At 39.4% G+C, this 16,304-nt stretch overlaps 1 protein-coding gene across 3 annotated transcripts in view; it reads right to left on the reverse strand.

Annotated features, from left to right (window-relative positions):
• Positions 1–16,304, reverse strand: part of SLC39A10 (solute carrier family 39 member 10) — a 71,949-nt gene that overhangs the window by 13,611 nt on the left and 42,034 nt on the right. For all 3 annotated transcript variants that reach the window (XM_067548987.1, XM_067548986.1, XM_067548988.1), the window contains exons 4-8: positions 10,381–10,550; positions 8,998–9,213; positions 4,974–5,097; positions 2,538–2,909; positions 1,097–1,177 (exon numbers count right to left, since the gene is read on the reverse strand). In XM_067548987.1, coding sequence (XP_067405088.1) covers positions 1,097–1,177; positions 2,538–2,909; positions 4,974–5,097; positions 8,998–9,213; positions 10,381–10,550 — 963 coding nt within the window. The remainder of the gene's footprint in view (positions 1–1,096; positions 1,178–2,537; positions 2,910–4,973; positions 5,098–8,997; positions 9,214–10,380; positions 10,551–16,304) is intronic.

Here is a 16,304-nt window from a genome sequence, read left to right on the forward strand (position 1 = left end):
CAAAATATTCTCCCATATATTCTGTCTACTATGAATTGTATAGACCCTGATAATCCACACCCACTCCCCACCATGGCACATACCAAAACAGCAGTTCAGCAGTAAGATGGCTGCATGCTAAGAAGTCATGTTCCTAAAATTTTCCTTTTAGCCTATGCACATTTTTTCTCTAATATCATCATGTGCAATGTGACAAAGCACACCTCTTCTATTTGCAGGACCCCGTATGAAGTAGGTTTGTAGTGGTAGTGGATACAGTAGCCCTCCTTATGGACACTTAGCTGAATGAAATTCACAGATGCTTATCCCTGACCGGACAATAAGTGCATAAGCACATGACTGACCAACACCAGAGTCAGCTACTTGAATGTATTCAGCGAGAACATTCTAATAATGTGTTCTGAAAGTTTCACATCCAGAATGGATGGTATATGGACGATGTTAGATTTCTACTAGAACACATACTAATGTTCTGATTATACATACTGAATAATGGCATTATATAATCATGTTCTGCATGTGAGTTTCTTCTGCTGTAAGTGGTCATCCTAATGCAGTGGTCCCCAAATTTTTGGTGTTGCGCCGCTGCCCCCCCTTCATCTGGTCTGCACCTCCCCCGGAGTCACAGTCAGGAACTGGGGCCCAAGCTGCGGCTTGGGCCAGGGTGGGGGCTGGAGCTGCAGCCACAGGGGCTGGGGATGGAGCCGGCAATGGGTCCAGGAACCAAGGCCCGGGCCGCAGCCAGAAGCCAGGGCCGACCAGGCACGGGGCCCAGAACACACCCGGTGCCGCAGCCTGGAGCTGAGTCTGGGGCTGCAGCGGAGATGGGGGCAGAGCAGGACTGAGTGTCGCTTCCTTTCCACTCCTGTGGGGGCTGGCCAAGGCCCTGACATGGCCCCCCAAGGTTCCTCCATGGCCCCCCAGGGGGGCACACTCCAAAGTTTGGGAACCTCTGCTCTAATGGTTTTCACATTGCATGCTGGTTGCCCTCACTACTATTCTGATAAACCATGGATATATTTTCATGTAGTAGCTTTTCATTCAATGTCAAAGAGACCAAAAAACAATCACATTTGAAGTTTACGGAATTAATTACCTAATTCATGGGGAAGCTCATGACAAAACACTGCTACAGATGTACTGATTCCTCCTGTCAATCCGGCACTAAAAGCTGCTCCTAGAAAAACAAGATGCAAATAAAAGGCATTTTAATTTTATTGGCTATGTTAAACAACAATCGATAAGTAATGTAACAGAGTTCCCTTTGCAGAGATTCTAACATTTTTCAACATAGATGAGATTATTATTTAACTGTTTGCTCTTAACAGTGTGTACCTGATGTGTGTAAAATTTGTGTGCAGAAGCATTGTAGGTTACTGAATCGGCATTATCCTGCATGCTATGCTGCTCAATTCACCTGAAAAAGCAGATCTTTAGAAAAAGATATGCACGTGAGAACAAACCGGAAAGAGGTAACGGGTATACATTCTCTTGAAACAGATTGTACCAGTTTTACAGTTTAAAGACCGTGAAAGGCACACAAAGGTGATAAGAGTGTATGAAAGGGACAACCCAGTTATTTGTTCTTCCTTTTCACATTAGAAATTCATACTAATACTTAATCCATGAGTTCCGGTTTGCTTTTCTACTCTTTGATTCTTTGAAGTGATTAACTGAGAGCCATATGAATAGCTTGGTTCACGCCTCAGCCCAGTTATTGAGAATCCATCACATTACACTGCCACCTAGTGCTAAGTAGGTCAGCCTAGCAACCATCACTAATAAGCTGCACTTTCCCTCATTTTTACTCCCATATGAAATATTCAGAATAATGCACTTTATACTTCTAAAGGACACTGGTAAGCGCTGGATCAATTTAGATGGATGATGCTATAATATAACCCAAAATGCCACAAAAGCTGCTTACTTCAGTTCCAATTTCTCTCTCTCTGGGTTTATCTATGCTACAAAATTAGATAGACTTAAATTAGGTCGACCTACAGCCACCATAGGAATTGAACTGGCTGTTGGTGTCCATGCTACCCTCTTTCTGTCAGTGGTGCACGGCCACATCAGGAGCGCTGGCACTAACTGAGGTGGGGCACCTCATTGTGGGGCACTCACAGCTGGAGCCCCCTCTCTGCCCAGGGCTGATGGCCCAAGCTGTGAACCCAGCTCAATTTCACAGCAGGGAGCCTACCAGCACTTCTTCTCCAGCTTCCCCAGGTCCCCACTGTTTATGTTCCCTTTTATTTTCCTCAGTAGGATTTAACTTCCAATTTTTAAAGGATGCCTTTTGTGTAGTTCCCATTTCTGAAGTTAGTGTAGACAAGGATTGCACCACAGCTGCTGGCATTTTAAACACTAATGTCCATAGAACTGCTCTGAGCAAGAATAAAACAAAATGTTAGTGGCCTCCTGAACTACTCTTCATGATATTACTGCCACCCATAGAGCTTCTAGGGGGAAATGTTACCTAAATAACCTATCGTAAGTACAGCCACAGAGAATATGCTCAACACCTTGTATTTACTTACCTATTGCTAAGCCATCACTAAAATTGTGGATGCCATCTCCCATAATTACCATCCAAGCTATATTAGCAATCCCAGTATCTTTCAGGTCCTTTCCAGAATGGCAGTGACCATGGGAATGATGGGAATGTTTGTGATGCCAGTGGTGATTATGTTTCCTAGATATGATTTTATCTTCTCCATGTTTGTCGTCATACTCTGTATCATGGAGATCATGGTCTTGAACAGTGTGAGAGACATCATTGTGAGACTCATGCAAGTTGTTTTCATCTTCTACAGACAGAAAGTTTTTGGGAGGGGAATCCAGATGGCCATCTAGATCAGTAAGTTCAGTTTCATTAAGTCGATCTTCAGATACAACTGAGTCATCTGCTCCTGTATTAACGCCAGAGAAAGAGATGTGGTGTATTAATTCTTAAGTAAGACACCAGTAGCAAGTATGCCATTGCATATCAATGTTTTCAGAGATTCAACTGCTTTGCCAAAACAGAAAAAAAACCCATAAAATACTATTAAATGTTCCAGCACTTCTCAACCTAAAGATCAATGTTTCCACATGCAGCTGGAGTAAACAGAAAGGATTCTATTTTGTTGCACTGTTTACTGTAGAGTGTTTGCAGGTCATGCTGAAATCTCAAACACAATGCAGTTGCTCTGCACAATAAGTCATCTGAGGTACACAGAGACACTTTCATCCTGACCTAGCTTGTACCTGATAATTTGCTGCTGACCTGTTTAGACAAAGCTCATGTTTTAGTAGAGCTCAAAGCAGGAAAAAAAAGTCAAGAATACAATAACAGAATTTCTTACATGACAAAGACTGAGGTCAAAGTGCACTGAAAACTTTATCCGGTTATTTCTGTATGCATGCACACACACAGAAGTCACTTAACCATCACTGGAGTGCAGCTATCTCTGTGTTTGAACACGGCAGCTCTTTAAAATTACTTGTACTGCACCTTGATTAGATATGCTTGTCTCACAGTGTAGTAGATCAGTGGGATGTACTGTTTTATAGGAGTGCCAGAACTACTTTTTATAAGGAAGCCCCAATGACAAAAAAGAACAAGGAAAAAAAGTGAATCCAACGCTGATAACAAACTCTAGGAAGTATTTAGCATGTTCCAGTGCAATAAGTTTGTTGGTCTCAGCTCAGGGGTAAGTGATAAAATGATCTAGCTGAGAGAAAGGGGTCTCAGGAATGACCAACAGATAGATAAAAATAATAAGAGCTTTTTCACACTGGCCAAGAAGATAAGCCATTATTTCAAAATCCAAGTTAAGCAATTCTTAAATGTTCTTTGACATTTTCTTAATTCAGTTTATGCAGCCAGACAAAACTCTAAAGTTAAACAAAAGGATTGTTTTATTTTTAAAATGGTGTGGTAGGGGATATTACTGGATGGCTTCAAACCCACTTGTCTAAACTGGCACTCTGCCAATGAAGTGGAAATAATATTTTGTTTTTCCTTAGAAAACAAAATAAAATTTTCTACATAAGAGAAGCCATCTAACACACCAAGGCTCTCATAGAAAGTGTTTCAGTGCTTCTATAATCATAGTTGGTGCCTATATGAGGACAGTCAACTAGGTAACACTACAAACTCAACTAAGGGCTAGTCTACACTAGAAGCACTACATCAGCGCATCTGGTGAAGACGCTCTATGCCAATAAGAGAAAGCTCTTCTGTCAGCATCAAAAATTCATCTTGCAACAGATGGTAGCTATCTCAGCAGGAGAAGCTCTCTCGCCTATGTAGCACTGTCCACATCGGTGCTTAGGTCGGTGTAACTTACATTGCTCAGGGAGTGGCTTATTCACACCCCCAAGCGACGTAAGTTATATCGAAGTAAGTGGTAGTGTAGACCTGACCTCGGAAGGGTTCCACTTCCATAAACAGATAGAAAGGAATAGGGGATAATCTTCCTTAACTTTATCAGCTAAAATATAGATCAAACATTTCAAACTGGGATCTACAAAGTGAAATGGATTTTCCCCTTTAATCATCAAAACTAACATGTAAAAATAGACTCAGACTATAAGACCAGAAGGGACCGCCATGATCATCTAGCCTGACCTCCTGCACATTGCAGGCCCCAGAACCATGCCCACCCAAAATTCTTAAAAAAAGACTTTGCAAACGTCCAATTGATCATCTACAATTTTTTTTATAGAAGTCAGTTAAAGGGCCTTCTGCCTCAGAAAGTTTGAGAACCAAGTCAGTAATTACACCATGAAGTGTTCAAAGTGCTCCCAACTCTAATGGAAGCCAGACATTATGTATGTACACAAAGAAGGTTATAATGGAGTTAAATGGCAATGACAGAATGCACGAGAGCACTGGTCTTATTAACAAAGATGGAGTACGAATATACAAACCCACACAAACTCTTTTTGAGTCTCATAGTTAAGGACAAATTCTCAACATTAATGTCTACCTGCAAGGGGTTTGAGCTGAAGCCAGTCCGCATCTGGCCTATTATTTAGTTTGTGTTCTGAAAGCTTCCTTCCAATTGGTGATTCTTCAGTCTTCTGTTTTTTCTTGCACCACTTCTGTTTAGACTGAAACAGATAATTGTCAGTGCCTAGTTTGTAACAAAATACTGAATGGAAAAGAAGATTCATGGAACTTTTGTCATGCATATCACTTTAATATTCAGCAAGAGAGTCTATAGTTCTGAGAACCACATCAAAATAGAATTTCAGACATCCATGCTCCAGATTATCGGAATTCTCAGCCATAGACCACAGAGCTAATAATGTATAATTTCCTAAATTAGCACAATTCATACACAGGCTACATTATCAATGCCTGTTTTATTAGTCAAGAGTCACTTCCTATACAGAACTGTTACATTTGTTTAATTTGTTCAGGTTTTAAATTTGCTTTCAAGAACTGATTTTAATGAAGAAAATTTACTCCCTTTTTGTTCGGTGTCCTTTATAACCAAGACTACAGATTGGGATCAGTGGTTTTCAAACCAGTTTCGAGGATTTAATTAATCAATCAATCAATCTTAGTGGAAGATTGTCTAAATCCATGTGACCAGATTTACACTCTGTATTTACACCCTACACACTATTGTTATCATCTTTGTACAAAATATGCCTTGTCAGGTATCTTTTGAAAACTAATATCTTGCTGGTCAACAATATCATGCTGAAATGTGTGTTGCAACATTTTATGTAAAGTTATGAACATAAGCTGAAATTATGACTGAACTGTGTTTACCAGACAAGTCTGAGGAGTGGGTAAACCTGTTTCTTAAAGACAAAAGACAAGCTGACGCCTCTAGCCAGGTGTCATTAAAGTTAATTGGCAATCACTGGCCATTTTTTGGCAAGGAAGGGGAGCAGGAACAAATCAATCTGCATTTTAGCAAACAACGTGGAATCTCCTTCATCACAAGACTCCATGTCTCCGTTCCCACAGCTGGAAGGAACTTGATCTAGCAATAACCCTCAGGAAAATGCATTTCAAAGGGTGAGTGGACTATAAATCTGAGGGGTAAAAACACTCCAAATTCTCTCTCTCTCTCTCACCTAAGATGACCTTTGGCCTTTGAAAGCAGAGCCTGACTTGAGAATTTGGTAAACTATGGTGCTGGGAACACGGGGTAAGAATTTTATCTTGAACCAAGTCTAGTTTGTTAAGTTTCAGTTACTGGGAAACATTTTATGTTTATTTCTCTTGTAACCATTTCTGACTTCAATACCTTATATCTCTATTCACTTAAAATCTATTATCTTTGTAGTTAAATAAACTTGTTTTCTTCTTTAATCAAAACTAATACAGTGTTGTAATTGTCTGGTAACTAATTACAGCAGCAAACAGTTGTACATTGACCCCTTACACGGGCAATGGCCCTCTAATATCTGAACTGTCCCGGAGAGAACGGGGCAGTGCAGAACACACGTTTTTGGGGAACATCCCAGGACTGGGAATGTGTTGGGGTCACCCTGCAGGTAGTAACCAAGGCTGCTGGAAGCCACAGTGTGGCTGGTGTCTAGATGACAGGCTGCTGGAGTCAGAGTGCTGGACCAGGGCTGTAACTATACACAGACACTCAGAGTGTGACCTGAGCACTGTTTGGTTATTTGTGAGAGGCCCACGTTGGAAGCTACAGCAGCAAAGAATTGTGAGGCACCCAAGATTGCAGGGCAGGTGGTAACACAGCCCCTCACTGGTCCAGATTGCACTCTGGAATGTGTTAATCTCCTAGACTACTTTGAAAATATTAACCAGTCTTCCCCCTTAACAGAAGGTCTGACAACTGCTCTCTTTAAGCAGAAAAATATCTTCAACTGCTTCTCCACCTACGGCAGAAAGTCTAACATGAAACTGAAGAACCTTAAAAAGGTTCAGAATGGATCTGTCAAGAATCATGTCAAACCAACCTGATAGCTTTCTTTGACAGGGTAACAAGCCTTGTGAATGGGGGGAAGCAGTAGATATGGTATATCTTGACTTTAGTAAGTCTTTTGATACTCTCTTGCATGACCTTTTCATAAACAAACTAGGGAAATACAACCTAGATGGAACTACAACAAGATGATTGGAAAACCATTCCTAGAGAGTAGTTATCAGTGGTTCACAGTCAAGTTGGAAGGGCATATTGAGAGGGGTCCCACAGGGATCAATTCTGGCTCCAGTTCTGCTCAATATCTCCATCAGTGATTTGATAATGGCATAAAGGGTACATTTATAAAGTTTGCGGACAATACCAAACTGGGAGAGGTTGCAAGTGCTTTGGAGGATAGGATTCAAATTCAAAATGATCTGGAAAAACTGAAGAAATGGTCTGAAGTAAACAGGATGAAATTTAGTCAGAACAAATGCAAAGTACTCCACTTAGGAAGGAACAATCAGTTGCATACATACAAAATGGGAAATGATTGCCTAGGAATGAGTACTGCAGATCACTGGGTCATAGTGGATCACAAGCTAAATATGAGTCAACAGTGTAACATTGTTGCAAAAACAGCAAACATCATTCTGGGATGTATTAGCAGGAGCGTTGTAAGCAAGACATGAAAAGTAATTCTTTTGTTCTACTCAGCACTGATTAGACCTGAACTGGAGTATTGTGTCCAGTTCTGGGTGCCACATTTCAGGAAAGATGTGGACGGATTGGAAAAAGTCCAGAGAAGAGCAACAAAAATAATTAAAGGTTTAGAAAACATGATCTCTGAGGGAAGATTGAAAAAACTGGGTTTGTTTAGTCTGGAGAAGAGAAGACTGAGAGGGGACATGATGACAGTTTTCATGTACATAAAAGGTTATTACAAGGAGGAGGGAGAAAAATTGTTCTCCTTGAAGTCTAAGGATACGACAAGAAGCAACGGGTTTAAATTGCAGCAAGGGTGGTTTAGGTTGGACGGTAGGAAAAACTTCCTGTCAGGGTAGTTAAGCGCTGGAATAAATTGCCTATGGAGGTTGTGCAATCTCCATCACTGGAGATTTTTAAGAGCAGGTTAGACAAACACCTGTCAGGAATGGTTTAGATAACGCTTGGTCTTGCCATAAGTGCAGGGGACTGGACTAGATGACCCTGCAAGGTCGCTTCCAGTCCTATGATTCTATGATGATCACTCCCTCTTTTAGGAACAGAAACTCTCGCTTTCTTCTGGCCTAGAAGGCAAATAGGATAGGCAATTAGTTGTGCCATGCCCATTATAAAAGAGCTATGCCCTTCAATATATTCCACTTTCATCCCCTTCTGCCATCCTTTCTCAGAAATGCAGTTCATGTGAAAAAACCATTATGAGAGTAAACCAAATCCTTTTTGGATAAAGAGTGTAACAGAGAGTGGCAGTCGAGTTTTGAATGCAAGGTTTGTAATTCCTAATGATTCAGAGGTCTTATAAATGGATTTGTAATTTTGCACACCACTATGTTACACTCTGTAAGTGTACATCTCCCTCAGCTGAATGTGTCAATGATGTCTCTTCTTGAAATAAATCAGCCTGTCACTTGAATTCTATCTACCTAGATACTTATCTGACCCTATTACTACAAATGTTCCATGTACTTCAATTCACATTTTCACAAGCAGATCACCTGACTCTGGAACAAGATGTGGGGATCCTTATTTGCTTAAAACACTCCTCAGCTGTCATCCTGGATAGTTGCTAGTCTATTATGAGTGGGATGTGCAGGAGACAATTCAAGATATCCACATCTTGTGGAAGATAGTGGAGTCATTTACAGCTGGAAAAGCAAGCCCTTATAGTAAAGGATCCAGTCAAGTTTCTCACATGCTACCATCTAGCATGAAAATAGGTTAGTAACAGCTAACAGTTTTTACAAAACATTCAAACAGCAGTATGCAGAGTGCTTTCCAAGTAGAGGGTTTAAGAATTTATCTTCCTAAAAAAACCTTTGATTTTTTCCATAGGACGCAATTTTACCAAGTATCATCTTAAATGATGGCATGCAGAATGAGAAAATGTGGCACATACCTTTTGTTTGTTGTAATGCTTAAACATTCTTATACAGTGTTCAATGATGAACAAAAGATAAATGCCTCCAAGAGCTACAAGCCCTTTCAATACTGCATCATATTCTTCCAGAAAGCTTTCAACTCCTGGTCCATGCCCATGGGAATGTCCATGAGAATGCTTGTGCTCGTGAATATGACCTTGGTCCTGGTGACTGTGGTTATGGCCTCCTTGTGACTATTAGGAAAGGGGGGAGGGGGGGAGTCACAATGTGAATTTGAAATTTCAATAAACTAGAGTAACTTCAGGTCCAGATGACCTGTGATGTGCTGCTGCCAAAAAAACACTACCAAAATCCCACTCAAAAAAATAAAGTCTCTTTCCCTCAGAAAAGGTCCATCAAATACAGTAACTGTTTCACTGAAAGACCCACCTTCAATAACTATCAATAGAAAATTTCCACCATGGAGGTTTCATCATGGCAGTTAGATGGACAGACTCCAACTCCTTTATATTACTCAGGTGTGAAGGAGACTGACTGCTCATTAACTAAGCTAAAAATAACTAACTAACATACAAGAGTTGATTATCCTTACAGTTCCTCCATTGTTAGCAACACTGACGTAAAAATTTATCTAAAACAACTTTAGCTCTAACCCAAAACACACTTCCAAACTTTGTCAATATATCCCTAGAACATGTATATCACGCATTGTGCAAAGTAAACAATAAATTAACCTTATAGTCTAGGTCAAAAGAATTAGAAGCCAAGCCAAGTTCATAGAATACATTCTCCCTCTTTTATCCCTTCAAATAAATGTCAGTGTACTACAACTCATTAAAAACCACCATCTTCCTTGGACTAAAGAGCAATTTCGTGGTAATACTCCTGCAAAGTTAGATTTTCTACAATATATAAACCCAAACAAAATGAGGATAAGGCAAAGTTTAGAACAAAAAAAATTCAAAACCAAGTTTACATCCTTGCTGCTAAAAGCACACAAAATAGATGTTCAGTTGGGGTAGCCTGTGACCCGCCCTCATGAGTTTTCAAACCAGAACCCTCCTGAAGTACCTTTTCAAAATTTCTGAGAACAGAAGTTTCAAAATGAGATACAAAATAGGAGTTATGCTTTACATTGATCAGATGTATTGATAAACTCAGAATACTTGTTACACTTCAGTCCCTGGTTTTTTTTAAACACAGGTCAAATTAACTTTTTCTTTGTCATTGCCAACAAAATTCTAAAGGACTGCTTTAAAATTTCCTTCACAGTCCCAATCTACAGACCAATTAATGAACATACAAATAATTAATGTCTTAAGTGTTGATGTTCATGTTGAATAGCCCTCTGGGAATTTTAAAACTTGAAATCATTGGTGTGTGGGTGGAACAGTACTTACATGTGGCAACAGGTGGAGTAGTGCATCTCCACTTAGTGTTCCAACAGCCAGAGCAACCAGGAAAGTGAGAAGGAATTTGAAGCACCCTTGGTTAATGATGGGTATCAAGATCACGCCTAGCAAGGAGAGCAGGCTAATGACAGTGATAGAAACGATACCACAAAGCCAGGCTGTAGGAGGGAAAAAATTTAATACAAAATGGTTTATCAACAGAACACAAGGAAAACTGTAAGTGATAAATGACATTCTATTAACTGATATGAAGGTCACCTGGCCTTAACCTAAATTGTGCCTTTATAAACATTCGAAATGCTGAAAATTATAAGATGTATGCCCATACAGATCCATTACAGTAAAGCATCCATCAGTATTTCTCATTATAAACTCAAGTTCTCAGGGCTATTATAATTTGTCTATTCAAATTATTTTCACTTAAACCTTTTAAGCAAAGTTTGCACTTCTATGAGAAAGTTTTGGGCTCAAATTCTATTCTCACCCCAAGCACTGCAGAGTTACTGCACTTACATTGGTGCAAGAAAGCAGAATTTAGCCCCTGATTTGTTTAGCAAGCAGCTAACACTTTGTGTGAGCTGAAGATTTTTTTTGCATTTACAAAACCAGTGAGAATCTGATAATCTATTTGTATTACAGTATTTTAACATGGCAAGAAATAAAATCTTGTATTTATTTCCATTATATTCAGTTACACAGGGAAAAAGTGTACAACTGTTTATTTCAACAGTAAAACATGCTAGTGGGCAATAAAGGAAGCCAATTAGCTAGGACAGCCACTATTGAGTTATTCTTCCTAATGCGGAGTTACAAAAGCTTGGTTCAGTAGTCCATTAACGAAACATATAAAAACACAGGAGAGCAGAAAGATAGCTTCATTTATTTTAGATTACTGTGTTTTATATGGACAACATTTCCTGCCTGCCATTAATTTTAACAAGATTTTTATCCAAGACTTGTGTGGAATAGAGAGATTTCTCCTTTGCCAGGGAAAGGTTGCTAATCTTAGGTATCATGATCCTTGTATATATATTTTTATATGTACATTTTCTGCTATGAACAGGAAACAAGGCCCAGCCTTTGATGGAGAAAGTTTAAAAGTTAACACTAGCCCCACCCTCAAAATTTAAAGCTGTTTGCCAGTAACAAAGATGGCACAAAAGCTTCAAGATGTACATAAGATGAAAGTACCGAAAAACAAAGAAAATGGGGTCATTAAATTGTTGAAAGGGAAATTTGCTTTTAAGGCAGTTATAACTTTTTGAGTCCCTAACCCTCCTTCCCCCACCTATAGGCCAACAAAAGTCTATCCTCCAGAATAACGGATACATTTTTGTTTCAACTGAAAGAAATCCCAGCCCCTCTTTATGAATTCATCTTTTAATCAAAAGCAAAATACACTTGATTACATTTTAGGTAGGGAACGAGGATGGAAACAGAGAACTAGGAATATGGGGAGAGAAAGAAATGTTCTGCACAATTACCACACTGAAGCAAATGGTGCTGATGCAGAGTCTTGGCAACCTGTACCAGAGCTAGTGGTAGCGGAAATATGATGATTTGAATACAAGGTCCTCCTCAGCCCTTCGGGCGGGGAAAAAATAATAAAAAAAAAAAAAAAGTCCCAATCCTCACTCTCCCTTGAATAGCAGGTAAAAGAGGCAGGTTTCATCATTTCTTTCACTGCTGATTGATCTAGCCCTTCATTTGAGTCATTGTTCTAATTTTTCTTAATTTTTTTTTAACTTCTTTTTTATTCTTCTAACTATTCTTAAAGCTTTTTTTAACCTTGATTTTTGTTTTGATAAATTAATAGCTGCTATTCTAGAAGTTTTTTCTGTATTTCAGACTGCATGCTCACTCTTTACATTGTGCAAATAAGATTGTAACTGTGATATGTTACTGTTACACACACACACACACACACACACACACACACACACACACACACACACACACACACACACACACACACACACACACACGTCCTTCCTAAGTTTAAAGAACATTTATAAGGCCACAAAAAAAGTCAAGCATTTAGCAATAAGGAAATGTCAGAATTAAGATTGCCTGAGCAACCTTAATTTGGCCCTCTTGTACGTACACATTATGATAATCTTTAACTGGGTAAATTAGGAGCATTAACTGAAAGACAAGAATTACAAAGTCGCAGCAAAAAGTCTCCTTTGGAGTTACATAACCAATCAATAAGAGCAAAAGAAAGGGCTGAAAAGCATCACTTCATTTCTCCTTACATACTAGCCACACTGATTAAGACAACAAAAGAGAAAAAAAAAAAGCTTTTTTTTTTTAAATTAATCAAACAGGCTCACCAGGTCATTGTTACTGCCAATGCTTATCCTATTTTGAGCTATATTCCCATCCATTTCTTCTTACAGATGAAATATAGTTTGAATTTAGACAGTTTTGCTTATTTCCATATTTATATGGAGACAGTATCTCATTCAAGTGACACATTGTAAATATTTTCAATGGGTTTATATGCACCTCAAGTTGTGGTAGTGAATGTTTTATATTGAAACAAACTAGACTGAAGAATAAAGGATAGTCACATTTGCCTATCATGATTTTTTACCTCTTTGACTAAGAATTACGAAAGAAAAGGTCTTAATAACAGACTGATATTTCTGCATTTAATTAGGTACTCTGCATTTTCTATGAAGTGTTTAAGTAGTAGATATCACACAACCAACGTATCAAGTAATAAAGAGCCCTGCGCAGTACTAGTGGAGCCATGCAGCGAGATTGGGTTCCCACGGGCCCCTCAGAACCTGCTGTCATAATAGCGGGAATGGGATTAAACAATAGTCCCGTGCAGAGCTCTAAATAAAACTATACATGAATTTCCTGCCTAAATCCCTGCCTTTCACCTGACCTAAACAAAAAATCGTATTTAAAACTAGGACTGGACTGGACTGGACTGGACTGGACGGGGGGGGGGGGGGGGGAGGAGGAGGAGGGGGAGGGGAATCATTAACCTTAAGTGATTTCTAATTTGAGAAAATTAGTTTACAGGGGAAAAAAACCTATCCGTACTCAACTAACAATTTTCTCTCAATCTACAAACCCTTTGCAATGGGTTTCAGCCATTAGCAATTTAGAGGGTAGAACAGACCTGTCATTACTAGCAGAGTGCAAGTGATCCTCCAGCACAAGCCAGCAGTGTGATATATCTTATTCTTCTTGTAATTTCTTTGACTACCGTCAGAAACATTAAAACTTCAGTCAAAATGTTATCAAATAAGGAATTTAATCTTTTCCTTTGCATCCTTTCCTGTTCTTCTCTGCATAGAAGTTTACCATTTTTGTCCCATACCATAAGAAGTTGCGCAGAGTGGGACTGATCTGTGATCCTTCCTATCTGAAGGAAATAAAATTTCACAGAATTATTCCTTTTTTTCTTTTTCCTGTGTAGAAAGATCTACAATTCCCTTACAGTGGGATTTTATCAGCAGTGCATAGCCACAGAGGAAAAGTGTCAGAAACTATGTACAATACTATATACAATTGGTCTCTAGTCCCTGAGGTACTACAGCATGTAGTGCCCTTTTTCCAAAGGCAGAACTGGCAGATGCTTGCTTATAACTTTGAAAGAATGGATGGAGAGCCTCATGGCTACCCTTAGCTGTACCTCATGAGACATGGTCTTTCTGCTCAGGTAGATACCATAGCTTTGAATTCGTGAGCCCCAGCATTTGAAGGAAAAGTCAAACATGTTGTTACATATTTACAATATACTCCATTTGATGCATTTTTAAATCAAAACTTTTTGGCTTTGGCTCCTGGATAAGAAAAACAGGTATTAAATCTTTGAAAAATTCTTCTGCATTCTATGTAGCTCAAAAATCCTACATACATTTAGCTTTTTTCACATTTAAAGGAAGAAAGGGAGCAAAGTGGCATGATCATCCCTTGTAAGAAGAATATTGAATTAGTTATGTGAAGCATCCACCGCTGTGGTTTTCTAGACAGCATCTGAAGTTGACACACCTTCCTGGCTGAGGCAGTAACTACAAGGAAGGTACTTTGATAAGTAAAGCAACTGTTACTCTGCAGCCCAAATGAGAATTGTAATGAGATCAGACAGAAGTCCCAAGCTTGTCTTCCATGCAGTCACAGAGGACTGATTAGAGATGCTGCTCTGAGAAATTTCGATGACAGGGTGAAGTGAAATTCATCTTGTATTAATTGTCTTCAATACACGGATAGATCTGTCACTTGTCCTTTTAGGGCCTTGGGTTTTATGCTTGCAATCAGATTATCTTGTGAAAATTTCAGGCCATGCCTAACACTGGATTTAAGGATTATATTATGGTCACTTCACTACTACTATACTCTCTTCCACTTTCTGGAATACATGCTGCTGGTTGTCTCCTTCCGAGATACTAGCAAGATGGCAGTGAATTTGTTCACCAAGCACCTCTTCAATTATTACCTTTCAGACACTACAGAGCTAGGTTAAACCTACCTGGCTGATGCACGATCAACCCCTGATATAGTAGATCTCTCCTGAAATGGGGGGAAAGTGGGTGGCCCAACTGGCAGATAGATCAGGTCAGAGAACGAGGGTCTCATCAGCCAGTTAAGGGGCAATCATCTGATCTACTATTGTGGAAAATAGGGAGATAGGTTATTTTTTTTCTCCATTCTGTCTTTTTCCAATTCTGGAAAACAGCATCCATTGCCATGAAATTTTGGTCACAAAAGAACCTGGGCTGCTTCTTGTTTGTTTTGATTTACAAGTCTATTGTTGGTCTACACTTGGGTAGATCTATTGAATGACTAACCCAATCTGCCTTGATATCAGGGGAGGAAAAAAGGAGCAATGCAGCATAGGGTTGAAAAATTATTGGATTATTGAGATTGATACCTCACCTTTCCCCATGCCATACTGTTACAGATGTGATTAGTAGAGTTCCTTGAGCTCAATCATTCTCATTATAATAGGGAGAGACCTGCTGGCAGAGCATCCTCTCTATATTGGAACTTTTCCTTTGGAATTCTCTGTGCACAACTCCAATTTCTGAAATAGCCAACAAATTCAAGCTATCTAGGCATAACAAAAAAGTGTCTGTTGGCTAAGGCACTTGAGCGTGGGATTTCTGTTTTTTGGGAAAGGTGATGGGAGTTTTTAATTATTTTTGTCATATGACTGGTGACTAAATGGTGTGCAGGAAGAAGGAAGAGGTGATGCGGCTTAAGTCAATTTTGATGTTGGATCATCTATGTTCTTGTGTTTTTTAAATGTATGGCAAGGACACAGATCTTTGGACAGATACCTCTTTATTGTGGAAATTTATTTAGATTTTAGTTGTATATAATAAATAAAATTATTCGCCTACGTGAGCAGCCTCTGGCTGAAGGGCTGAGGTACTGGTTCCTCAATGCTTGGCATATGGCTGTCGATCATTACCACAGCATTCCAGCTGTAAAATGATGGAATCAATGCTCTAAAGCCAATTCACACCGTTTTTAGCTCCAGCCAATTTACGTCGCCTTCCCTCTCTTGACTAGAATCCCTGTATATGGCTCCCAGCCATTTAACTTTGTATCTACCATCACAATATCCATGTCCAGCTTGGAGATCCTGTGATTTGCCAGACACTTATTGTGTTCTTAAGAGTTCTACTCTATAGTCCCAATGTACTATGTCCAGACTCTATCAGATACAGTAAGTGTCTGTGGAACTGATGTCCATCTGGAGTCATGCTGACTGCTTGACAGTCTCCCTGAGATTTTGGGCTTGGTGGATGGAGGGGAGGTCATCCACTGACGTCTCCTGCTGGCCTTGTTCCACATGCCTGTGTTGCATTAGCCATCTCTATTATATTTAGGGGATCAGTAGCCATAAAAGGATTACCCTGATTTATAACAGGTTTTACATTTCCTCT

This window comes from Emydura macquarii, unplaced genomic scaffold (assembly GCF_026122565.2).
Source record: "Emydura macquarii macquarii isolate MOO-44397 ecotype Brisbane River unplaced genomic scaffold, CSIRO-AGI_Emac_v2 contig_1253, whole genome shotgun sequence".
Taxonomy (NCBI): Eukaryota; Metazoa; Chordata; order Testudines; family Chelidae; genus Emydura; species Emydura macquarii.